General features: G+C 39.9%; 1 protein-coding gene and 3 long non-coding RNA genes across 8 annotated transcripts in view; 2 read left to right on the forward strand and 2 right to left on the reverse strand.

Annotated features, from left to right (window-relative positions):
* The window catches only part of LOC116703574 (uncharacterized), a 13,459-nt gene extending 7,452 nt beyond the window's left edge, over window positions 1-6,007 (forward strand). The window contains exon 3 of the long non-coding RNA XR_004335458.1: window positions 5,879-6,007. This is a non-coding gene — a long non-coding RNA (uncharacterized LOC116703574). The remainder of the gene's footprint in view (window positions 1-5,878) is intronic.
* LOC116703510 (myosin-10) overlaps window positions 1-25,241 on the reverse strand; it is a 78,445-nt gene that overhangs the window by 31,005 nt on the left and 22,199 nt on the right. For 3 of the 5 annotated variants that reach the window (XM_032538275.1, XM_032538278.1, XM_032538276.1), the window contains exons 4-7: window positions 8,249-8,276; window positions 5,344-5,446; window positions 4,133-4,162; window positions 1,104-1,196 (exon numbers count right to left, since the gene is read on the reverse strand). In XM_032538275.1, coding sequence (XP_032394166.1) covers window positions 1,104-1,196; window positions 4,133-4,162; window positions 5,344-5,446; window positions 8,249-8,276 — 254 coding nt within the window. The remainder of the gene's footprint in view (window positions 1-1,103; window positions 1,197-4,132; window positions 4,163-5,343; window positions 5,447-8,248; window positions 8,277-25,241) is intronic. The other 2 variants (XM_032538277.1, XM_032538279.1) reach the window with 1 other exon arrangement.
* Window positions 8,413-22,740, reverse strand: LOC116703567 (uncharacterized). The gene is made up of 5 exons (XR_004335451.1): window positions 22,670-22,740; window positions 20,090-20,095; window positions 16,957-16,963; window positions 11,973-11,975; window positions 8,413-8,426 (listed from the first exon to the last, which is right to left on the reverse strand). It is a non-coding gene; the product is annotated as an uncharacterized LOC116703567 (long non-coding RNA).
* Window positions 9,077-17,532, forward strand: LOC116703575 (uncharacterized). The gene is made up of 3 exons (XR_004335459.1): window positions 9,077-9,149; window positions 10,463-10,465; window positions 17,522-17,532. It is a non-coding gene; the product is annotated as an uncharacterized LOC116703575 (long non-coding RNA).

Below are 25,241 nucleotides of genomic sequence, written 5' to 3' on the forward strand. Positions count from 1 at the left end.
TGTGTGTGTGTGTGTGTTAATCTGTCTGTCACATATTTCTTCTCTCTTTGAACACCGTTTCATTCTGAATACCACTTGGTGGATTCTTGCAGATGACAGTGGAGTAACAAAATGCCCATTTAAGGAAAAGCCAGGTTAACAGGTCAGAAAGAATCTCAGGCATGTCTGTGGTTTCCTGACAATGAATTAATGTGTGTACTTAAGCGTGTGTGAATATGTGTGCCCATCTGTCCACCGGGCTTCATTGCTTCTCCACTGAGACAGCCGGTGATTCATGAGGACTGAACACCAGGGTTGTTAACTTCGGCCATGCTTAGAGCGATAATTGCTGTAATTCCTGTAACGCATCACTACAAGATCATATATATAGCAATAGATTAAAAGTGCAGCATCAGTCCACTTTAAAATACTAGATTTTTCGGTACATTGACAAATATTCTAAAGTTATGTATTTAAATTACAGGGTCCCAACACCTTTTAAACATCAAATTTGAGGACTTTCCAGGCCCATTTTCCAAATTTAACACTGCACGAATAAAAGTCCGAAAATAGTCAGGCTTTAACGAAGATCACAGACAACCTTAAGAAAAAAGAGATGCTTGAATATGTGAAAAGTGTTACAGTGACAGCAGACTCTTAGCACACAAAAACTAATATATAGCATTTTCACTCATGTTAAGTGAAACAGAAATTAAAAGATCTTCAATTTCTATTCTTGCAAAAAAATTTCTAAATTCAGGCACTTTCAATGACCTACTGTATGTATATTAGTAATGTCTATTTTCAAAACCTTTAAAGTGTTGATTGTTTCCTCCTCATATCTAAAAATTTTTAAAGGACCAATGGAACAAAGGATTTCAAGTAACCACAGAAACCACAAAATATAAAAAACTCAGAAAGAAATAGTAGCAGAATGGCATTGGATGACATGAAGCAGGAGGGATCGGGTTTACATTATGCACATGTCTTTGTACGTATCTGTTAATGCAAATGTAAACTTCCCTGCCAGTCAATGTGGAACAAATCTGTTTCCCTTCTGGATACAATCTGTACATATGTTTAAATCAAACAAATGATCATTTAAACAGGAACCGTGAACTCACAAAGCGAGACGAATTGTCATTTTTCACTGTCTTGGCATTGCCAAAGGATTCGAGGATGGGGTTGGCTTGCAGGAGCTGGCGTTCCAGCTCACCCTGTGGAGAAAGACAGAGAGGTAAGAAGCCAAATAGCTGTCTTAACATTTCTTATGTCTGGCACCATGTAATGAATATTTTTTATCACTATTTATCACGTATTTCTGTGCCTGCCAAAACATACACAATTCTTCGCAACAGAGCAGCAAGAGCAAAATTGGAGCCACGTTAATATGCTAAACCAATCTTAGGGAAAGTAAGCAATTTATCAAGGCTCTGTTGGCTTTACTTTAGGCGACTGCAGTACAATGTGATTTCTGTCGAATGTGCCAGGACATCCAAACAGTTTGACAGAAACTCGTGAAACCACAAAGGCAATACAGCGAGTGTGTTTCGACACATGCCTATAGTGAGTGGTTAGTTCTTGACGATGAGTGAGAGCCTTCTTCCGGCTTGCGCATTCCTTTGGTTGTGATGATATACCTTATATATTCGAAGACTTTACCACCATGATGGTAATGATGGCTTCCTCCCAAATCCTAAAACATGGGTAGATAGGCGGTTCCCTACAGCTCCAGTAACCTTCACTTCCCCTTACATGACACAATCTCCTCTAGCCAGGGCAGTGGCCGGACAGAAATAGCCCCTACAGCACATCAGGTCTTGCCTTGAACTGACTCCAGGATACTGGACTCTGACTGCCAAGAGGGAACAGAGTGGCTGGCCGATGCTATAAACCAGCTTGAAATAGCCATTGACAGAAAATGGCACTACGTATAGCCCTACTTCGATTTGTTGTTTAATAGAAAGAAGAAAAAAAAGAGAAACTGACAGTGAATTTTTTTGACTTGCAGCCGAGATAGAGCACGGACATCCACAGATGAATGAGTAGCGTCCTGAATTGCCATGTACAACCAAGATCTGCACACTAAATGACTACAATCCGATCTCATAACTTCCATCAAGTCCAAAGTCACCGGTGCCTGAGTAGCTCACCTGGTAGAGAGCGCACCTCTATGCAGAGGCTCAGTCCAAGATGCAGCGGCCGCAGGTTTGGTTTCGGACCTGCGGCTCTTTGCTGCATGTCATTCCCCCTCTCTCTCCCTTTTCAGGCCTATGCTGTCCTGTCAAAAATAAAGGCCTAAAAATGCCACAAAAATATCTTGTAAAAAAAAAAAAAGAAATTAAGGAAAAAAGAAGGAGCTGCTCAAACAAGTAAACATGTCAACGCCATAACTGAAAAACACCATTTTGTATCGACACCCTGTGATCTTGCAGTAAATTGTGAATAAAAGCGGGGAAATAATGTCTCCCTTGGCCCTAAATTATAGCATCAACTCAACTTGCTTAAAGAAGTTATTCAGATATGATCAGTACGACGAGGAAACACGCTCCAGAACAAAAGTCAATACGACTCTGACTCTCACTCTGCTAGAGGTCTACATAGAAAGTCTGAATGTGTGGATACCTGAATGCAGAAAAGATCCAGTAAAACCCATCTCTCTAGGGCGTCGGGTTTTACTGAGGGAAATCAGAAACTATCCTCCTCCTCATTTTCTTCAGGCTCTGAATGACATCGAACAACAAAGAAACCAGTGCATACGCCCCAGTGTAACTAAAGAATAAACAGGCATTCCCATTTGTCTTTCTCACTAAGAGAAATATGAAAGCCTCTTTCCCCTCTGGGTCTGCTTTACCTCTTCTCCACTACTTCATCTTCCTCCTCTCTCCTCCAACTTGTCTTCGCTCTACATTCCTCTGACCTCTGCTCATAGGGAGCCGTAATGAAACGCAGAAGGAAAACAGCATTAAGGTGAGTGTGGATCGTGTGCTCTGACAGGGGAGCACTGAGGCCCTGAGTTACAGCTACTGAAACAAAGCACATTAAACTAGCATTCACTCGGATTGTGTGTGCTCAAAGCTGCAGGTTATAGGTCGCAGCCAAGACTCTGCTTCTTTAGTTATTAAATTTAGAGCGGACACAGAAACATCAGGATTTGGTTTAGGGGAGAAAAAAAACAGCTGCGGGATAAATCAAGAATCTGAGAAGAAGTGAGCCAGAAAATATCAAGTTTCTAGAGAGAACAAGAGCCAGAGGATGGAGTTCAGTAATGTGTTAGAAGAGTCTCATTTGTGATAGTTATGGGAAACATTGTGGAATATTAATTATAATTATTATAGCAGTGGGTATAATGGAATGACATGATGTACAGTGGCAACAATAATGACAGTAAAGATAATCGAACTACAACTAATTATAAAAATAATAATAGTAGAAACAGTGGCCGTCGAGCAGGACAAAGGCAGCAGGCGCAGCCGCGATCCAGGTGCCACCACAATCCAAGGAAGGATTATTAACTACACACATGCATCTAAAGTATATCACCAATGGAAAACATGCATGGACATATGAAAGATTTGATTAACTGCCATCATGTTTCATCATCTTTGATATCTTCATTTTACATGTAGTATCATATAGTTACTACACTAAAAATATATAAAGATAAAGCTGGGCATTAAACTTCTGAGGAGAGATGTTTAGTGTGGCTGTGGTCTGATTTCACAGTTCATGTGCTTTTCCTAAACACGATGTATAAATCCCAGAAACAGAAGGCTGATGGACCTACAAAGAGTCAGGAAATGCCAGGCACTTAATGCCAACAGGTTTAAAAACCTATTCTTTTGAATGTGTTTCTAATAAAACACTTCTATTTCCAACTGTTCTAATAGACCTGAAACCAACTGATAAAACACAGTGTTTTAGTATCATGAGCCTGCTGATTTATTGGCAGATTCAGTGGGTTTCTAATAATTATGTGAGAAGACTGAGCCAGCACAAACATACCTCACGAAGAAAGAAGCTTAGATTAGTCCGTCAACATCATTATGGAAGAGGCCGAGATTTAGAGAAGAAGGGCATGCACATTCACGCAAACACCCTAAACACACATACATTTTTTTTTTTTTTTTGATAAAGCGGGAGATACACTTGCCTGGAGCTTGAATGCTTTGGGAGATTCGGGCTGTTTTTTATGGATAAACAAATGCAAGTGTTAAAACCTGAAGTGCTTATGTCAGACACAAGCCACAGGAAACAGAACACCAGTACACACTAGGCCCAGCGCTGGTTACACTCTCGCCGAATGGCAACAGATGACATGAAGCAGGAGGAGCGACCAGTCAGGCTAGATTGAAATCTATTAGTTTAGCTGTGGATTAATACACACAACCTATCAGCAGAATATCAAAACCAAGCTATGCACTTCAATGTTGAATGGAACACATTAACAAATTACAGTTCAATAATTAAATAGTTTAACGTGTTGGGATATACACCTGACAGTGACATAAGAGGATCGATACCACTCTCACGTCTGTACAATAAATATGAAGCAACAGCCAGCAAGAAACAGGGGGAAACAGCCTGGTTCTTTCCAAAGGAAATAAAATCCACCTGCCACTGCCGGCTTCTCTATAGCTCACTAATGAACATGTTAAATTGTGTTTATTTAATCTGTGCAAAAACAGAGGAGTAAAAAATGTCAATTTGCGATTAATCGTTTTAAAATCGCAATCATAACTTTCAAAAAAATGCAATTAGTTAATTGTGAAGACTTCAATTAATTGAATGCGCAAAATTTAGTTGACTGTTTGAACATTTGGTTTGACATATGGTATTTGTCTTTTTGTTATTAGATTTACTGTTTTTTTCCATAAGATAAATGCTGGAATAATGTTTCATTATTTTCAGTGGCTTGCTTCATTTAACGTGATGGTAGAAGGTGCAATATGTAGATGCTGCTATTGAACTGACGCATATCAGAACTATCAGTTTACAGTAAAGTATTGATATTTTTTATTGGAATAGTTTTTAAAAAATTATTATTATTATAACTTTAGCTTTTGCGACACGTTTGTGCCCTAGTATTGAATAAAGAAATGCCATACAACATGTTAATTACTGAGCTTTAGAGTTGCTGGTAGGTTGATTTTGTTACTGTTGGACAGAGCAAGGTTTGCAGTCTTTCTGCTACACTAACCTAATCAGCTGCTGGCTTTATATTTAACAGACAGATATGAGAAAGGAGGAGAAGAGAGGAGAGGAGTAGAGGAGAGACGAGAGGAGAGGAGGAGAGGAGAGGAGAGAGGAAAGGAGGAGAGAATAGGAGAGGAGAGGAAGGGAAAAGTGTGTGGGGGCTCTCACAGGAATGTTGTGGTCTTTGCGTCCTTTGTGTGACGAGGCGACGTGGGCCAGGTACTGGATGACCTTCTTCGTGTTCTCGGTCTTGCCAGCTCCTGATTCACCTCTGAAAACAAAGAGGAGACACAACATGGATATACACATGGACAGAAAGAGGGAGAAAAAGTGTGAGTGAATAAAGAATGAATGAGGGAAAAGAAGCACGCTTTGTTTTTCACTTCAGTTTCACTTTCAGGAGAGATTTACCGGCTGGTAAACGCAGACCTCTGGGTACTGCTGCCATTCATCTGCATGTACGGCAGTACAGAAAATGAGCAGACTTTTCCTTAAGTTACCAGCTAGTGCTAGCTAGCTAGCCTTGGATGGCAAGGTGCTACCAATCACTAAACAAGACATTTGTAGGTGACCAAAATGTCCCAATTAACTTTGAAGTGGAAACCCACAGTGATAGGATCAAAGTTCAGAGACAGCGTTCAAAGACAAGTTAAAACATGAACAGTGCCCAAAAACAAGTTCAGGTCTACTTAAATGTACAAAGTGGCATAGTTAGCATTGCTAAGCCTCTGTCCTGATTGAAAGGTCCTAAAGCATCCCTGCTTTATTGTCTATTTTAAAATGAAGGGGATAAATCATTTACTGTATTGAAGAAGACTTTAAACTAGCAATTGAGCCCACAAAGTAATTATGAAAAGGTTTATTGAAGTAATACGTCAAAAGTGGGGTAATGTTCCCATAGACTTCTATAGAAGCAAGTGAATTCGCCCCTGCTAAAAATGAAAAGGTATTCATTTTCAGACCCAAAGCTTCATTCAATATTATTACAGTCTATTGTGGTGAGGCATAGCCACATTACAGGAAATAATCCATGTAAGTTGTCCATAATTTAGCAAGGTAGAGACAAAACACAATAAAACCCTAACCAAAATAACTAGTCATTAAGGTGGTCAAGAGTGATTGAAGGAAGCCAAGGAAAGAATAAACAAAGAGAAAAGGAGGAGAGAGGTAGAGAGAGTGGACAACCATCAAGATATATGTTGTTGTTTCTTAAATCCATCCATTTGCTTGTCAGCCTGTTTTACTGGAGAACCCTGTGGTTTGGTGGGTCTCCAAAAGTTTCCAAGCTCTGCTTTTGAGCCATCTGTAATGATAGCTCTGTTCATGCACATCCATCCACAGCTCCCACAGTCAGCCTACCAGAGTCCATCAGGGCCAACACCAGAACCAGGCCAGCAACACTACATCTAGCTACATACCAGTGGCTTTAGTCTAGCTGGCTATTAACTCTACTGCACATAGACCACTGCAGTCGATGGGCGAGTCCTCAAACACAGGATGCAGGCATAGAATATATGCAGGTCAAGTAAGTTACACATCTACGGCTTTATGCCTTCATAGCTTTATAGTGTAGGAATATTCCTTATGAAAAAAAGCTGGCTCTCCTCTCATTTTAACCTGTTTGTTCTTCTATAGATAAGCTGTGAGCATGCAGGGTTACAAGGCCACGTTTGGCAGGACATCTCAATCATCTTCTGTTGATCATTCCCTAAGACCTCTCATATGTCAGCGGGTCAACAGTTTAACTGTTTAACTTTGGGATGCAGCATATAGACATATGAACAGATTGCATTTAAGTCCCGCCCACACCGGAGGAAAACACAATTTATTGCACTCCATTGACTTAGTATTGCTGGAAGGTGCTTCCTCGTCAATTTTTTTTATTTATATTTCTGTAAGTTAAGCTAAAGCATTCTAAGGGTAAAAGTAGAATGTGGATAGATCAGAAATCTACGCAGTATTTTCTTTGCAAGCACCTTAGCTTGCTAGCACATAACTAGCATTAGCTTATTAACAGCTGACGTCCTCTCTGGTGCTAAAATAATCAGTAACACTGCTAAAATGGCTCCACTGTCACCAACAGAGGGTGTCGTTTTCTGAATTTAGGACAGATTATGCAACTGTGCTTGTCTTTGTCATTGGCAGCGTCAACGCAAGCCACATTCAAAGAGTGTGTCACTTAATTACTCTCTGCCAAAGAAGATGAAGACAGGGCCCCAAACCGCACTCATAACTCCCTCAATGTTGGGTAGAGCTGCTGCAAAACCCAGCATCCACAAAAAGCTATTTGAAACTAGTCCTTAAATAAAACAGCAGTGTGACCGGAGCTGGCCAACTGACTCAGGGAGAGAGGAACACGGAGGAAGATGGGAAAAGGGTTACTTCACAGAGAAAAAATACCCAGGAAACTAGGTAATACAGAGGTGATGATCCGTATGAAGGGCTCTTGTTGTACTGTATGAAATATTAAACTGCAACACGTATTTTTACTTTTCTTCACTGCAAGGTAGAGCTGGGCAATATATCGATATTATATTGATATTGTAATATGAGACTAGACATCGTATTAGATTTTGGATATTGTAATATGGCATAAGGGTTGTCTTTTCCTGGTTTCGAAGTTTGCATAACAGTAAAGTTAGGTAATTTTCTGAACTTACCAGACTGTTGCAACTGTTCTATTGTTTGACTTTACCCACTTAGTCATTATATCCACATTACTGATTATCAAAAAATATTCGGTAAAAGCACCAATATTTAACAGTATAATGTCGTTATGTTATCAATATCGAGGTATTTGGTCAAAAATATTATGAATAAATATATTTAATATTCTCCGTGTTGCCCGGCCCTACTGCAAGGTAAATAATACTTTGAGGACAAGAAGTGAGACCTTGACCCTCTTAAGGTGCAGCTTGTACAATCTTCATTTTAAGACAGTTCCATTTTCCAGCCCATTAAGCTGCTTTATTGCCAGAACCACCCTAACGAACAGATCATCTGTCCCAACAGAGAAGTGCCCTCTGGAGAGGAGTGGAGGACGATTAATGGAGTTAAGGGTTGTGGTACTTACGTGCAAAGGATTGATTGGTCCTCACGATCTATTCAGAGAAAACAGAAAAACACAGTCAGCACATTTATTTCGGTTTTACCCTCCATTACAAACATACAATAATTACAAAGAAGGCATTTTGTGGTCAAGCTGTTGGACTATAACACTCAAATGCAATGCAACTTCGCTGGGTCTTTGTCTTGGTGCACTGCAGAGCAGCAGCATGCGAATACAGGAGAACTGTACGGTCGGATCACTCCCAAAGGAACACACAACTGATATGGATTTTTCCTGAGAATAATGTGAAACACTGAAATATTCCTCCAGAGACACCAAAGCCACATTAATCCAGTATGTGACAGCCAACAGCTCATTACTCAGCCTCCTTCATCCCGACTACCCAGCAAGCCGTGCTGTGTGATACACTGACACGTAGACTAGTAACTGAAGCTCTAACACCTTATATCACCGAGGGATTCAGATGGAAGACCAGATGACAGGATTAGCTATGTCCACTGAAGTGTGTGACCTCTCAACTTTGAAGGCTGCTGCACACTACAAAGAACTACAAACACCAGAACCCAGAGGGTACTGACACGTTTAATAGCTAACAGAAACGGTCACAATCAGAACATGTCCTAGTTTAATATCCCACTGGTAAACAACATGTCACACATGGGCGACATCTCTTTATGCTTGCATGAAATTGCAATTTCTTTTATCCTTTTGAACACAAGAGCCTCCGGTACCAGGGGCAACCCACGGTGAAGTTAAGAAAAATTGCTTTCAGATAAGACTAGACTTTATTGTCTACTTTAATGGTATTTGTCTTTGGCTTCTCTACAACAATAAAGGGCTCATATTTTGCTATTTGGCCTTTTCCCTTTCCTTTATTGGGCTATATATCATTTTTGTGCATGTAGTAGGTTCACAAAGTGAAAAAGCCCAAAGTCCACCCCAAAGGGAATTAACATCTCTATAAGAAAACAAACAAGTTTTTACAACTTGCTCCAAAACTGCTCCTAACAGCTCTGTTGTAGTCCAGTCTTTACTTCTGTGACGAACATGCGTCACTTTGTAACAAACGGTATAATGCATGCCTTGCTGCTAGCGTGAGACGCCCTCATACTCTGCTTCTGACTGGCTAGCAGTCCTTACCTAGCTACCGCACATGTGTGACTGCCAACAAAGATGGAACAAAAGTGAGATGTCTCACTTTCTAGCTAAAACGGAGAGCTCAACACAGAGGGTGAAAAGAGGAGCTGCAGCAATGTTTAGTACAACAAAATATGGTGTTTTAACTATGTAAACCTATTCTGTTATAACCTCTAAATACAATTATGGACCTGAAAATGAGCATAATATGAGCACTTTAAAATGCAACCACAAGCACTTAAATTAAACATACAACAAAGTAACACAAACACCATTAAACATACAATTGTGTTAATTTGTCAGTTTGTCTCTAACTTTAACTAGCGTATTATGCTAATTACTCAAATTGCCCAAAATGCTACTTTTAGCGACCAAGCTTTATTTCATCCACGAGGCCTGAAGATGATGTTTCAATCACAAAAAAGTTCATAGAAAGCAACATTTCTTGGTCCAAGAAATTTCCAGTAGGCTAATTGTTGAGGAATGGGAGCAGATTATATTACACTGTGTCTGTGTTAAATGTTTCCTTTAGTCGTCCAGAGATTCCCCTATTTACTGTACTTCTCCTTGCTCTCTTCTTCTTAAAAAAAGCCAGTTCAGAACAAAACCCCCAACCTTGTTGATTTGGGTCAGTTTTCACAAAGTCTTTACAATGTTTTGTTCCTGTACAAGGATTTTTGTGTGTGTGTGTGTGTGTGTGTGTGTCTGGAGACCTTGTATCATTAAATGTTGTTTTATCATCAAAATAATGAATGCATATGTAATGCAGACACGCTCAAACACAAATGCGGAGAAATAAAATGTCTGCACAGTTGTGTTTTGCATGAGAGTTAGTGCAATAGTGGAAATGATGAACGAGCTGCTTGATTTCACTGGCTCCATGTCCCGTGATGATGAGGCCTAAGAAACATGGGCAGGCCTGCACAAATCGGGGAAAAATATGAGTCAAGATTTATTTGCTTAGAATTGATATCACGATTCTCTGCCACAATTTTTTTGACCACAACAAAACAAAACTAATTGGCGGTACCAAACATAGATTTCTTTTGGCACCTATAGCACGTTTCTCATCACCACAAGCCTGTAAACATAGAGGCTCCAGTGAAGAGAAGGGAGAGCATCGCAGCGCTTGGGAGCACCTATTTTATACAGTCTATGTGTAAAACTCGCAGAAGAAAGTAGTAGTGTTTGTGATGCAGTCAGCTCTAAAATGAAATGAGAATCAAAGTCTTTTTTTTGTTTTTTAAATCAAACTTATTTAAAAATTAAATCGTGAACAGGGTGAATCAATATCGTGATTTTATAACATTAATCAGGCAGGCCTAAACAGAGGTCAAAGTTTGATTACTCCTCCTGTCAGTGTTTCACTGCAACACATCACATTAACCTGGAGTTTATCAGATGCACCTAATGTTGATCTTCCCAAGACCTTGCACAGCTTCAGCCTCGTTGGCCTGAGGCACGCAACACTGCGTAACCTATCATGAGTATGAAAACAAAAACACAGACATTCACTCAGCAGCGTCTGAGCAACATCTCTTCAGCTTTGGATGATTAAGAGAGAGCCAGTTTGAATGTGTGACCTCATGCTTCTGAAATTAGCTCTTGGCTGCAATCTGCAATGAATAATGGAAATAAATCTGTACCAAATTGTGATTTTGTGATTTGTATTTGGAGTGTGACTCTGGGCCTTCCAAGCGCCTTCCCCCCCAACAACTGGTGTTAGTCCAAATACCCATACGGTGACCTCAAGTGTTGCTCTAGTGCCTTAATAAACACCACGTTCCTCTGCTGCACATGCTTTGTCCCCCTGGCAGAAGCAGATGTCATTTGTTTGGAGTTGTGGAGCAGTAATAGATACCATGGCTTTACGGGCAAAAACTACAACAACAAAAGGAAGTTCAGGTAGTATAGCCCTTCACATGTTGTAAAGATATTCCTGTGTGTGCCTGCTTATCATTTTGAAGAAAACATTGAGAGATAAGGTGACCTCAGCCGACCCCATGGATCTGATCACTAGGGGTGCTACGATACATCGATCTGGAGCGATATTGATTCAATCTTCAATGATCCATTCCTATCAATAAAAAGTGAAAATATCAATACATAGTCATCTTTAAAGTGTGTCTTTATTTTAAATTTTCCACTTTATATTCCTTTAATCTTTTTAAATATTTGACTTGCTTTTTGTAAATATGATATGTTATATAGCCAAAATCTTAAGTTTATAAGTTTATGAATAGCAGGGTTGGGAAAAATAATTGATTCTTAGATGCATCGCTATTCTCTCTAGAACTATCCAATTTTTGATTTTTATTTAAAAGTTACTTTCTCCAGACATGTACAAATCAGAAAACAGAGTGACTAAAATAGGATGGGATAACGGGCAACACCTTAAGAGTTAAGGAAAGAGTTCAGAAAAAAAAACACTAATAAGACAGCTAATAAGACATACATAAACTAATTAGGCAAAACACATAAAACTTGTGTGTGACAAATACTGCATATGTCACAAACTCAGATTTATATGGATTTTTTTTTTTAAATCAAGCATGGAAATGTTGAAAGTGTTGCATTAACAACGATTAACAATCTGACTTCACATCATGCTCGGCAATTAAGCGCCGTGACCTTTCACTACTGCAGCCAATCATGGCCCAGTCATACTGTAAGGTTAATGAAAGCACTAATGCTAAATCCTAATGGTTATTAACTGCACTGACATGATGTGTGATTCCATGTTTCTCGGTTTCAGAACATCGACCCTAACAAAGATTACACCTTCCGCCCGCAGACCACCAACTACATGGAACCCATGAGGATTACTGATTCAGTCATTCTCTCTCTCTCTCTCTGACACACCACACAACACACAACACACCCACAACACACCACACCACCACACACACACACACACCCCTTTGGACATCCAATAAAACTACTCTCCTTTCATCCTCTGCATCCGTTTCCCCCAGTTACCTGCATTGCCCTCTTTCTACTTTTCATTTGACCTTTTATTCCTGGGTGGACGTCCACCACCTCCACATCTAACGCCCCTGAGTTCTTCCCTGATAGACAATCATGCCTTTTATTTTACTGTATTCCTCTTTATGGTGTGATTCTTCTTTAAGGTCACACAACATAATGTAGATTCTGGCTTCACTGGCCAGAACCAAAAGGCAAGATTTGTAAAACTGTGCTCTTTCAATAAACACATACTGATCACAAAGTAGAACACAATCAGACTGATATCAGACATTTGCAGATCTTGTGATCTCATATGTTCCTTGTTTGACTTTTAATTACATTCTATATCGTCTTGCTGCGTATATAAATATTTTGTGATGGATATGTTTTGTAAAATTCGCTTTCCACTGTCTAACGTGACCTGTGCTGTCTGAGTGGGAGGGGCATGTATCAGGTCGGTACTCCCATCTTGGCCCTCTTGGCAGCTGCTGCTTCCTAGATCACCACAGCAACTAAATGCTGGGCCATATTTACCCAGGATGCCATGCTGGCTAGGCATGGGTGGACCAATCAAACTGAGCATGCTCTTCCCTTCCAGTAGCTCATTACTGCCTTACTAAATCTTTACCCCCTTTGTGTTTCCCCTTTCACACTGCTGCTCCCATTTCCCTTTTCTCCCCGTGAGTGGCGCAAAGCCAGACCACGCAGGCCACTACAGAGTGGAACTTTACTGGACACAAAATCACTTTTCCACACCAACAGATGTTTTTAATTCAATCACCTCGTCAGAACTTTTCTGCTACACTTTTATTTCCTGCACAGCAACTCACAGTCGATCCTTTGGCTTATGTCAGTGTGAGTGGGAAACACGTTGGCCCGTTCATTCATCAAGTTTTAGCTTAGAACTCAAGTCTGTCTGTTTGGATACGCGCTAAGTACAAATGTTAATGACAGCACAGGAAAAGGCAGCTTTCAGATCATTAAATATTGGTCCCACAGTTCACTGAAGGGTGAAATACTTCACTTCTACTTCATGTTCAAGATAGAGATCTGGCAGTTCTAACAACACTTTAAACTGATGGAACAGCCATTTCCAGCTCATTAGCGATTGCCCGAGCTTGTTGTAAATGTGATTTATCATGTCAAATCAAATAAAAAAGACTGGGTGCGACCTTTTGCTCACACAGTAGAGTGTTCATGTAGGAATAGTCCACCGCAGCAGCCCGGGTCCAAATACGACCCAAGGCCATTTGCTGCATGTCATCCCCCCACCTCTCACTCTCTCCCTCCCATTTCCTGTCTCTCTGCTGCTTCTCTAATAAAGGAAAAAGCCATACAAATATCTTAAAAGGCTGAAGGCTTGCAACAATTGATTTGATGAGATTGTACTGTATGTTGACGATACACTGATATTAAAGTAATTTTAACAAACTGTCAGAGCTAAAGTGTTAAAAAAAATAATAAAAATATCCAGAATCTAAATGTTTATTTAGAAATGTCCAATTACATGTTCAATGTAGCAAACTGGCAATCTTAAGTAACCATGATTGGACAATTTGAAAATATAAGCAATCAGCCAAGACAGGCTGGAAAACACATTCAAATTATTTATGCACTGCATTCTTTAATTAGTTTACAAAGTTATGAAACAGTGTGCACTTCTTTGACTATTTTGCACTCTAATCAGTTCAAACAACCGCACACAATGTGTCTCATGGGTGCACAAAAACAAAAACTCACATCCTCAGTCTCACTTCAGACTCCCATGGTAGGAGACGGGCCTGTCTTGCACAGCAGGGTATACTTGGCTGCTGATAATTTATCCCTCACAAGGATTGAAAAAAACCTCATTCCTCACATTCCAGAGCAATCCCCCACGCGCGCCATCTCCACAAAAGCCCCGGTCGTTATATAGTCGTTAATAACCCCCTATTATTGACCTCATTTAACCTTGTACAGCCTCAGTATCCCTCTCCTGACTGTAACTCAGATTAGTATTCTGTTTTCTTATACATACAGCACATGTAATGTACTTTAACCAGTTCACACCTTCCTTATATTATATTACATGCTCATCTTTAGGGTCACGCCGGTGTTTGGTGTTTCTACAAGAACAGGTTTACATGCTATGATGTTCAATAAACACTTTATTTTTCTCATACTGTCTGTCTGAATATACCTGTATTCCCCCTCTGTCTGAAACACTCTGTTTTTAGGAAAGTCTGCTCTGATTGGTCAGTGTTTCCGGTTCTTCTGCATCTGCGCTCTTTGCATCTCTGCACCGTCATTGCAGCCATTGCATTTCTCTGTGGATTGAGCGTTTTGATCATTCCACAGTACTTACTGCTTGGCCGATCTTCATCTTGCTCAGATTACTGCTACCATTTCCCCAGGAGGCATATACGAAGAAACCCGTTTGCGGCTAATTTACACATGCTTTTAAGAGGCAGAGAATTACTCCCGCGCTCTTACTGGCAGCCTTTGTAAATACTGCAGAATATATAATTAGGCACACTTTACGCGTATCCTCTGACCTTTTTCCTTTAATGTTGTCATCATTACCCCTTGATGCATGTTAACATCTCCTGTTTGTCTCTCACTCCACCTCTTTTTCCACTGGCTTAAAAATGTTTGAGGATTCCTAACCCCAACCACCAAAAACACTGTCCTCATCCCCTGCTTTAACCAAACTCGTGCACAAAAACATTCTTAGCTCAAGGATCAAAATTACATCCATTTATTGTCAATGGTCCTCAACATTATGGCTCCAGTTTAATGCAGTTCGACCCAAAGTCTAACCCCCAAACTGCACTCCTAACTGTTGTTTCAATGTAAACTCTGTGCATGTGGGTCAGACAGCTGTCAAAAGATCCATGATTAAATTCACACATATTCTCATTCATCTCATGCTCGTGATAATATTGGCAAAGATAACTAAAACTTACATCCTCCAACAGCAGTTTTGATGCGATGAACCGACTTCGAAGCAATAAATCCTTTTAATAGTGATTAAGGTAATACTAACAGTCTAGGTAAAGGGGAAGACAGACATCAAAGTGTCAGGAGACACTTCTTTGTATCAACAGCACTTGGGAACCTATTTATAACTTTGAAGAAATCTTGTCACATGTAACTGCAAACATGTCACATCACTCTTGACTTAATACAGAACTTTAAAAAAGTAGCTATGTAGTTCATTGTTAAAGGGGAACTCCAATTTAGTATTGTGCTACCATTAAGTTATGTTTGGTCAAAATTAGCAGCAGGGATTGAGATATCCTCACTTATAGTCTGTAAAAACAAAAAGCAGGATCCTACATTTCCCATAATGCCACAAAACAACATCTTTCAAAAGACCCTATTGACTCCTAAATTCTTAAGTATTTCTTGATTCTATTATATCAAGAAAGTTTTATGTATTTCTTAATATGGTCGAAGATAACTAAAAGGAAAAGTTAACATCAGCCGTTGCCCCCCCTCCTCTGCAGACTTGATTACGTATAGAGGAACTCATTGACCATATCATGCTCCTGCACACACTTTACAAAGTTTATTTGCAGATTAAAGAAACAAAAACCTAGAACTTTCGGATTAGGAGCATGCTGCCAATAAAAAAAAAAAAACAGTGTTAAAAATGGAAGTTTGCTTGAAAACCTGATTTTCAACCTTTCGGTATCTTTGAAGCTGGATGTGACACTTTTTTCCACGTTGGAGCTCAAGCTCTAACAATTTGCTTCGTAAAAAGAAGTTGTAAAACGCAACTGCACACAGTGAGAAATTCTAGCGCCATGGAAACCACTTCACACAATGAGAAATCCTGACTGATAGCTAGTGAGGTGCTCTCTCTCATTAACAACTGCAACAAGTGGTGAGGTTCACCCACAAACCCACACACAATCACAAACTCGCACAACTCCCTCATCACAGTAGAATATGGTGACTGTATCAGTTCAAAGGTATTACAAAAATGGCAGCCTGCTTCCTCACAAAGGCCTAGAGCAGAGGACACAATCCAGAGCTATTTAAGACCAGAGGAACAAAGCTCTGTGTGTGTATTTGTGTGTGTGTGTGTGTGTGTGTGTGTGTGTGTGTGTGTGTAAGACAGAGCTCATTCACATTCCCAGACAGTGGAAGTAGCACACAGTCAGCGTGATCTGGGAAGTGTTCTGGTCTGTGGGTAACCTGCAGTGTTTAACTGTCACCTCGAAGCTTCCGGACAATTACGATAAGACGCAAATTAAACACACTTAAGTAGAGGGCTGAAGAGAGTAATACCTTACATCCTCCAAGCATTTTGATGCGATGAACCGACTTCGAAGCAATAAATCCTTCTAATGGTGATTAAGGTATACTAACAGCTAGGTAAAGGGTAAGACAGACATCAAAGTGTCAGAGACACTTCTTTGATCAACAGCACTTGGGAACCTATTTATAACTTTGAAAAATCTTGTCACATGTAACTGCAAACATGTCACATCATTCTTGACTTAATACAGAACTTTAAAAAAGTAGCTATGTATGTCATTGTTAAAGGGGAACTCCAATTTAGTATTGTGCTACCTTAAGTTATGTTTGGTCAAAATTGCAGCAGGTTGAGATATCCTCACTTATAGTCTGTAAAAACAAAAAGCAGGATCCTACATTTCCCATAATGCCACAAAAACAACATCTTTCAAAAGACCCTATTGACTCCTAAATTCTCAAGTATTTCTTGATTCTATTATATCAAGAAAGTTTTATGTATTCTTAATATTGTCGAGATAACTAAAGGAAAAGTTAACGCTTGCCCCCCTCCTCTGCAGACTTGATTTCCGTATGGTAACTTCCTGACCACATCATGCTCCTGCACACACTTTACAAAGTTTATTTGCAGATTAAAGAAACAAAAACCCAGAACTTTAGGATTAGGAGCATGCTGCCAATAAAAAAAAAAACAGTGTTAAAAATGGAAGTTGGCTTGAAAACCTGATTTTCAACCCTTCGGTGTCTTTTAAGCTGGATGTGACACTTTTTTTCCAGATTGGGGCTTAAGCTCTAACACTTTGCTTCGCAAAAAGAAGTCGTAAAACGCAACTGTACACAGTGAGAAATTTTAGCGCCATGGAAACCACTTCACACAATAAGATTTCATTCTTATCAATCATTTCAATGAGCAAAAAAAGTGTCAGCAAGTAAAGGTTTAACAATCAGGTTTATTTCTGATATATACAACAATATCAAACTCTTATCACTTCTTTTCTGTACATATGGCCATTTGCCACCGGTGAGTGACTAAACTGCTCAACTGTGTTAGTTACAGTAACACTGTTGATCCAGCTGCTAGTTAGGCATTCATAGGCACCCATGAGCCTACGAACAGAAGGGCAGACAGCCACACTGAGTTGACTGGCCGTAAATGTGTTCCAGTTTGTGTGTGTGTGTGTGTGTGTGTGTGTGTGTGGGTGTGTGGGTGTGTGTGTGCTGGAATTCGGATGCCCCTGGTTTCCCTCCCTACCAGCACTGGGGCCTCTTGGGTGTGGAACAGGCGTTGTTTTCAGCAGGCCGACAGAAGTGACATTAAGCGGAAATGAGGGGCAGGTGTGGTGGAGTCAAAATGTGGAGATTATGTCTGTTTTAATGGTTATTAGCGTATGTGTTATATTATCTACCGTAAAAAATACAGCCTCCATTTGTACCAATCACTAACACAAATGTCAAAAGCAACAATGTAGACTATGCCGGTGAGACGCTGCATTTTCACTCTATCAGCGCATGAACAAATGGGTGGATACCAAAATCTCACTGGCACAGTCACAGGCAACAACCATATGGCGATATAGGTCGTTAATTCCTACACTCCTAATACAACCCACAGGAGCGTTTTCTGTCCTCATATCTAAACCAGAGAATGTAGCAGCTCTTTATTTATGTTTTTTCCACGTTGTATTTATTAATTTCCAAATCAAGTCCAAAAACAAAATACATGACATACAGCACAGTTCATCATTGGCTGACTTGGCTGCTGCCACACGCTCTTTCCATTCAACGGTGTTTTTTTCACTAATGGAGATTCTATCTGTGGAGCTTGCTGTTCCCAGAATAACTGGGACAGGCCAGGTTATGCTTAAGGCTAGGAAGGATGCACACAATTTAGCAATGATTATGATTTGATTTTGTATGTGTATCTTTGTGGTTTGTTATGCATTTGTACCTTGTAAGGTACATCTGAAAATGTTTAGATAAAGACCTATTGTGGGATGGGGGGGGGGGGGGGGGGGGGGGGGGTAATTTTTGTTTTGTTTGTTAGTTTGGTCCTTTTCAGGTCATATGCTGTGTATATATTATATTTATATAGCATGTGCTGTGTCTATAAAATCTTGTGACATGATGTTCCCCTGTACATCTGGCACACATGAATACTTTCCAGGACAGGGACAGGACAGTTTAGGGATGTGACCGGCCAGACGAGGCGAGAGGGGTGTGGTGGGAAGGGACCAGATAGGGGAATGAAAAGGGAAAATGGAGACAGCAGAGGGAAGAGAAACATCACGGTGCCATATTTGAGTCAAGAAAACAGAACACAGATATGGGGAGCTTCGCAGCTATAAATAACATCATGTCGCCCACGGCTTGCAGTTGAAATCCTAAGTGAGTTTTAGTACTTCTGATTCAGTTTCGGGATAGTGATGGCAGTTGGCAGCTGAGATCACGGGCTGGAACAGACTGTCATCAGCATTTCCCCACCCCTTGGGAAAAGACAGCAGTGTGTGAGGGACCACCTGAGTGAGTGTGTGAGGGTAGCGAGAAGATCCAACACACACACACACACACACACACACACACACACACACACACACAAAAGCAGAGAAGAAGCTGTTGTCATCATTAACACCTTGATGCATGTTACCCTCTCCTGTATGTGTCTCGCTCCACCTCTTTCTCTCGCCCCTTTCAGACCACAGGAACCAGCGGGGAAGACTTTGACAGCTGTTGTTGTGATTGGATCAACACGTAACATATAAAAGTGAAAGAGGGAGAACAAAAACTTGACATGCATAAAATGGTTTTATTGGCCGATCACAGCGTGATTTCATAACAACCCTGTTCTGCACCGCCTGATCCTTATTTAACATCAGCTTCGCCACCCACTTGCACACACCAACTGCAATTTGTTCGAAGCCAAGAAAAATGGGCTTTAAACAATGAAATGTCCGGTAAATTAACGGACAGATATAAGAGTGGGAGCTCTTTTAAAGGCACAGTTTCTGAATACGGACTGTGTGCATTTCTCTGTACATTGAGTGTTTTTGATACTCTAACATTATTTATAAAGCACCTCGAGCGGCTTTATAATAAAAAACAGAGATAGAAATCTCACTTTTTACAATATGGGACGTTCAGCGTTTAAATTGCAAGTTAATGATGGCTGACTTTGGTGAGATCAACAGTGTACACAATATATTTATAAAAAAAACACATGGAAGTTAGAGTCTCTTGCGTTCTCAGACCCATGTCCTGTGGGCTTGTGTTTGGCTTGTATTATGTGTGAGCTGTACTCTACAGAGAGCATTCAGACAGGCTTTTGGAGTCTTTCCCTTTTCAAATCCCACAAAGCACATTTTTCAAATGCTTCTGACGCAGGGGTGAAATGAGAAAAGTCTGGTACGGGGGAAAAAAGAGGGGTATTGAGATAGATCGAGCGATTCATAGAAAGTGTGAGAGAGAGAGAGAGAGAGAGAGAGAGAGAGGACCGAGTCCCACGTGTTTCTCACGGAGAGGTGCTGGCTTGGTGTAGTAAGCATTCTTTGGTTAATTAGAAGACTCTTTGAAATGTAATATGTTCATTCCAATGCATTAACTGTCTGTTGCCCTGAAGGTTATGTGCCAGCTATATGGCAGCACAGCAGACACAGAAACATATGAGTGTTGACAGTGGAATGGGAATCCACGGCTCAACTTTCCAGTCGGGAGTAGCAGAGTGGGACTATGAGATCTGGTGTGGGTGGGAGCGAGAGACGGTTTAATGCAGTTTGAATGGTTGAACTATCTGTAGCTTGTGCTCGCTGAAGATGAAAAGAAGAGCAACACGTGTAAGCAACAAAGAGCAAGAGGCAGTATTATATGCAATAGACATATGCATACAAAACTAGGGGTGGACCAACACTGGTTTGTCAAGGCTACTGAATATAAGTAGTTCATGGAACCGATATTTGGAACGGATATGCATTTACTGAACAGTGAAAATGAAAATCTTTTAGTTAAAATAAACAATTCCGACTCAAAAGTTTGTTTGAATGCTTTAAACAATTACTTAATAAAACTGAAACTTTACACTTTAAGCTATAGTGCGTAGTTTCTGCCGCCCCCACGAGGAATTCTAAGTAATGACATCCAAACTGTTGCCGTGTCCTATGATACAAGCCTTCTATGATCCAGAGAGATTATAATTTTTTCCATAATCGAGCAGCCCCTGTGCGTAGTACTACACACGCAGGAGAGGGAGAACATGGCAACAGTGAGTCGTAATCTACCTTTTGGTTCAATGAACACAGCGGTCAAGCCAGACAATGTACCAGCAGCTTCAAAATAGCCGAACACACAGACACACACAGACACAATCGTGTTCTCATTTCCCCACAATAGACAGGAGGTGTGGGGTCTATTCACTGCTTCTGATGCTCTCTGTCACCATTCAGACCATTGTTCTTTAGCTTGGCTCAACAAACTTTAATCACATTCCAGTCATAAACTCATTAGCAATAATTGCTCTGAATAAAACGCAATTCTGTTGTCTTTAACTATCTAACCTATCATCATGCAGAAAAACATTCCTAACAGTCTGGTTTCATTATCTTTTTGTTTTCTGTTACAATGCTTGTACTTTCTCTGTGGTTCATCTCAGTAGGGCTGCAACTAACAATTATTTTTAATGTCGATGAATCAATCGATGAATTTGATCCATTAATCGATTAGTTTTGTTGTCTATAAAATGTTGTGAAAATTGTGAAATATGCCAATCCGTGTTTCCCCAAAAACCCTGGATGACGTCCTCAAATGGCTTATTTTGTCCACAACTCAAAGATATTCAGTTTACCGTCATAGATGAGTGAAGAAACTAGAAAATGTTCACATTTAAGAAGCTGCAATCGGAGAATTTTTGTTTCTATAGTTGGCGATTCATTTTAATAGTTGACAACTAGGGCTGGGAGATATGGAGAAAATCAGATATCACGATTTTCTTGACCAAAGACCTCGATATCGATATTGCGGCAATATTGTAGTGTTGACAACTGATGCTTTGACAAAATATCTTCACACTTAGATTTAAGATAAATAATCATCAGTAATGTGAATATAACAACTAAGTGGGGAAAAGGCAAATAACAGAACAGCTAGAACAGTCTGGTAAGTTCAGAAAATGACATCACTTTACTGTAATGCAACCTTTAAAACTCGGTAAAGACAACTCTTATGTCATATCGCAATATTACAATATCCAAAATTGAAGACGATATCTAGTCTCATATCACAATATTGATATAATATCGATATATTGCCCAGCCCTATTAACAACTAAACGATGACTCTTTGCAGTTCTATATCTTCGTTCATCGCAGTTTTGAAAAATTACCAGATGAGGATCCAAATGAGAAATTCAGGATTTTGTCAGAAGACCAAAGATAATGAATCTCTCTTTCTACGTGTGTGAGCCAAGGCAGACTTTTACTACTGCACAGGGTGCGACATGCTATGATCCCGAGTGAGTGCCTGTGTGCAGCAGAAAGAAGATTTGTGTATGTACTGTATGTCATCAACTTGTTATATGAAAAATATATGCTCTCCTCTGTTGGGAATACATAGATAGATAGATAGATAGATAGATAGATAGATAGATAGATAGATAGATAGATAGATAGATAGATAGATAGATAGATAAAAAGAAAGAGAGAAAGAGAGAGAAAGATAAAGAGAAGGTGGAGGAAGTAGCAGAACTTCACTCTGGTTTTTTACTGTATAATTAAGTCTGCCTGGAAACAACTCAAGGAGCATCCTGGACAACTCCCAGATCGCCTGCTGCTGTCACAGCTTATCATGTCCATCCATTCCCCAAGCCTGTCACTGTCAACAAGGATTACTTGTTAAGGGTCCCATGGAAATATAATACATATTATTACTGCTGCTGCTGAATGGTCAGTGATAGATTTTACACACTTGAGTTGGGGCTAGGGATGTAGCGATGCATCGTGAATCAGGTGAAAGTGGATATAAAGGATGCGTCTGTTGTTTTGCACAGTTTATATAAATAAAGGATTATCTTTCCGTCATTTGTTTGGGAATTACTGGAATTCTCTATCTGTAAAGAGTCTTGAGATAACCCTTGTTATAATTTGATACTAGAAATAAAATTGAATTGAAATTAAAAATGTTGTTGTTGTTGAGAGAATCTTAAGTTACAAGTGTGAATCGTATTTGGCATCAGTATGATGTCATATCTTGTGTGTATCGTCACATCCTAAGTTGGAGCTGGGGTTTTCCCCTAGATATACATATTTAGTGGATATCTTGCACTATGCACATGTACAGCTTCGTTTATGCAAACAGAGTGCAAGTGCTGCACAAAAGCCTGCTTACCAAGAGTGTAAAATTAGCCCTGTGCTGTTGGGTGGTGCCTTTAGGCCAATGAAAGGAGAGAGAAAGCAGTTGCGGGAGATATGGCAGAAAGTATTTGGCAATGTAATCGATTGCAGATGGCAAGCCGTCGGGTGGCTCGTTTGGTCCACAGTGGTTCTTTGTGATGGGCCAGGCTGCAATAATCCAACAGGACAAGGCTGTTTTCCGGGTGTATGACTGTGTGTTTATGCTGGCACCTCTAATATCACAGCGCTAAGCTCGGTAGCCCCGCAGGAATCCAGACACACAAGGGGGAGCAGGGTTCCAGGCACAGAGGGGAAACTGTATCAGTGTGAGAATGTGTGGCTGTGTAGAGAATATAAAAACAATACACTAAATGGAAAAATAGATAAAAGGTTATGTGTTTATGACTAATACCAGTGAGACTAGGTCACTGCAGCAGCCATAGAAGAGGTAAAACAATGTAAACTAGAATTACACCCCATGGAGGTTGTATGTCTTCGCAAATCTGTCAAGTTACAGTTCACATCCCACGTCTGTCCAGTAGAGCTGCAATGATTAGTTAACCACCAACTATTTCGATAGTCGATTAATCAGTTTGAGTCATGTCAAATTCTCTGATTCCAGTTTCTTAAATGTGCATATCTTCTAGTTTCTTCACTCTTCTCTGACAGTAAACTGAATATCTTTAAGTTGTGGACAAAACAAGACATTTGAGGATGTCATCTTGGGCCTTGGGAAATTGTTCCACATTGTTCAACAACAACTAATTGTTTACTCGAGAAAATAACCAACAGATTAATCAACACTGAAAATAATCAGAAGTTGCTCTTGTCCAAACTCATGTAATACACAGTATGTAGAGAAGACTTTGAAGCATTTATTATATATGACCTTTTTCATATAACATGTCATCACTTCATAATTTTATATGTGTGAAATGTTGCCAAAATTAGCGTAGGAATTCTGGAGTTATGGCCAAAAACGTGTTTTTTGAGGTCACCGTAACCTTTGAAATCTAAATCAGTTCCTTGAGTCCAAGTGGACATTTGTGTTATATTTGAAGAGATTTGTAATAATAAGATCAGGATAGGGCTGGGCAATATATCGATTTTATATCAATATCGTGATATGAGACTAGATATCATCTTAGATTTTGGATATTGTAATATTATAAGTGGCTAAAATGTTGTCTTGGTTGTCCAGGCTGCATTACAGTAAAGCAATGTCATTTTGTCAACTTCCCATACTGTTCTAGCTGTTCTATTATTTGTCTTTAACTACTTAGTCATTATAGGCAGTAGTACTGATGATTATTGTTATCTATTTGTGAAGATTATTTGTTAATGCACCACATGCCAACCCCTACAATATTGCTGGAACATTGACATTGAGGTATTTGGTCAAGAAAATCGTGATAGTCCTATGGTCCTGGGATAAGGTCCAGGAATACTGGACCAGGATACATTATAATGTATATCAGATTGCAGAGACCCAGGTTCCATTCGGCCCACGGTTATTTGTTCAGGGAGATGGGTTGATCCTAAGCGGGATGGATAAACACATAAAAAGATGGGTCCAGATTTGTTTAACGATAGCCAGATAGATTATTTGAAGAGGATGGAAGAATGAAGGGGTGCCGTCAACCCAGGAGTGGGCTAGTGAGATGGCTAGGGTGGTGGTGATGTTTGAAAATAGAAACAGCTTTCCAGATTGGATGTCTATACTAGAAAATGGGGAAAGTACCTGAACTTTTTGGAGGGCTCCCAAGATGCTTTGTGCTGGGGAGAGACGTGTATGATGGGCTTACGGTGTTGTCATTTATACATGTGTTTATTTGGTTTATGGTTAATTGTCTATTTTGTTACTATTTTGTTGAATGGTCTGGAATGTTGTCGTTACTGTGTCATCTGTTCTTGATTTTTGTCTGGGTGGGTGGTGTTGACAAAATAAAATGTTTTAATGCAAAAAAAAAAAATACTGGGATATCTGATTTTCTCCATATCACCCAGCCCTGCTCCAGGGGGTTCTTAGAAATCACGTTCACAAGAATGGGACAGATGTACGTACGGACATATGTTCAGACTGGCCAGCCAAAAACATAATGCCTCTGTCCACTGCTAGGCATAAAAAGTGATATAATTTGCACTCTTGGATAAGCGCCTGACTTTTGTGAATGTGTCAGTTAACAGATTAATAAATACACATATGTCATCAGTAGTTCATTAAACAGAGTGATGGTGTGGATCAGGCAGCCAAGCAGTCAGTCAGACACACAGCT

Source organism: Etheostoma spectabile, chromosome 15, assembly GCF_008692095.1.
Source record: "Etheostoma spectabile isolate EspeVRDwgs_2016 chromosome 15, UIUC_Espe_1.0, whole genome shotgun sequence".
NCBI classification, from domain to species: Eukaryota; Metazoa; Chordata; class Actinopteri; order Perciformes; family Percidae; genus Etheostoma; species Etheostoma spectabile.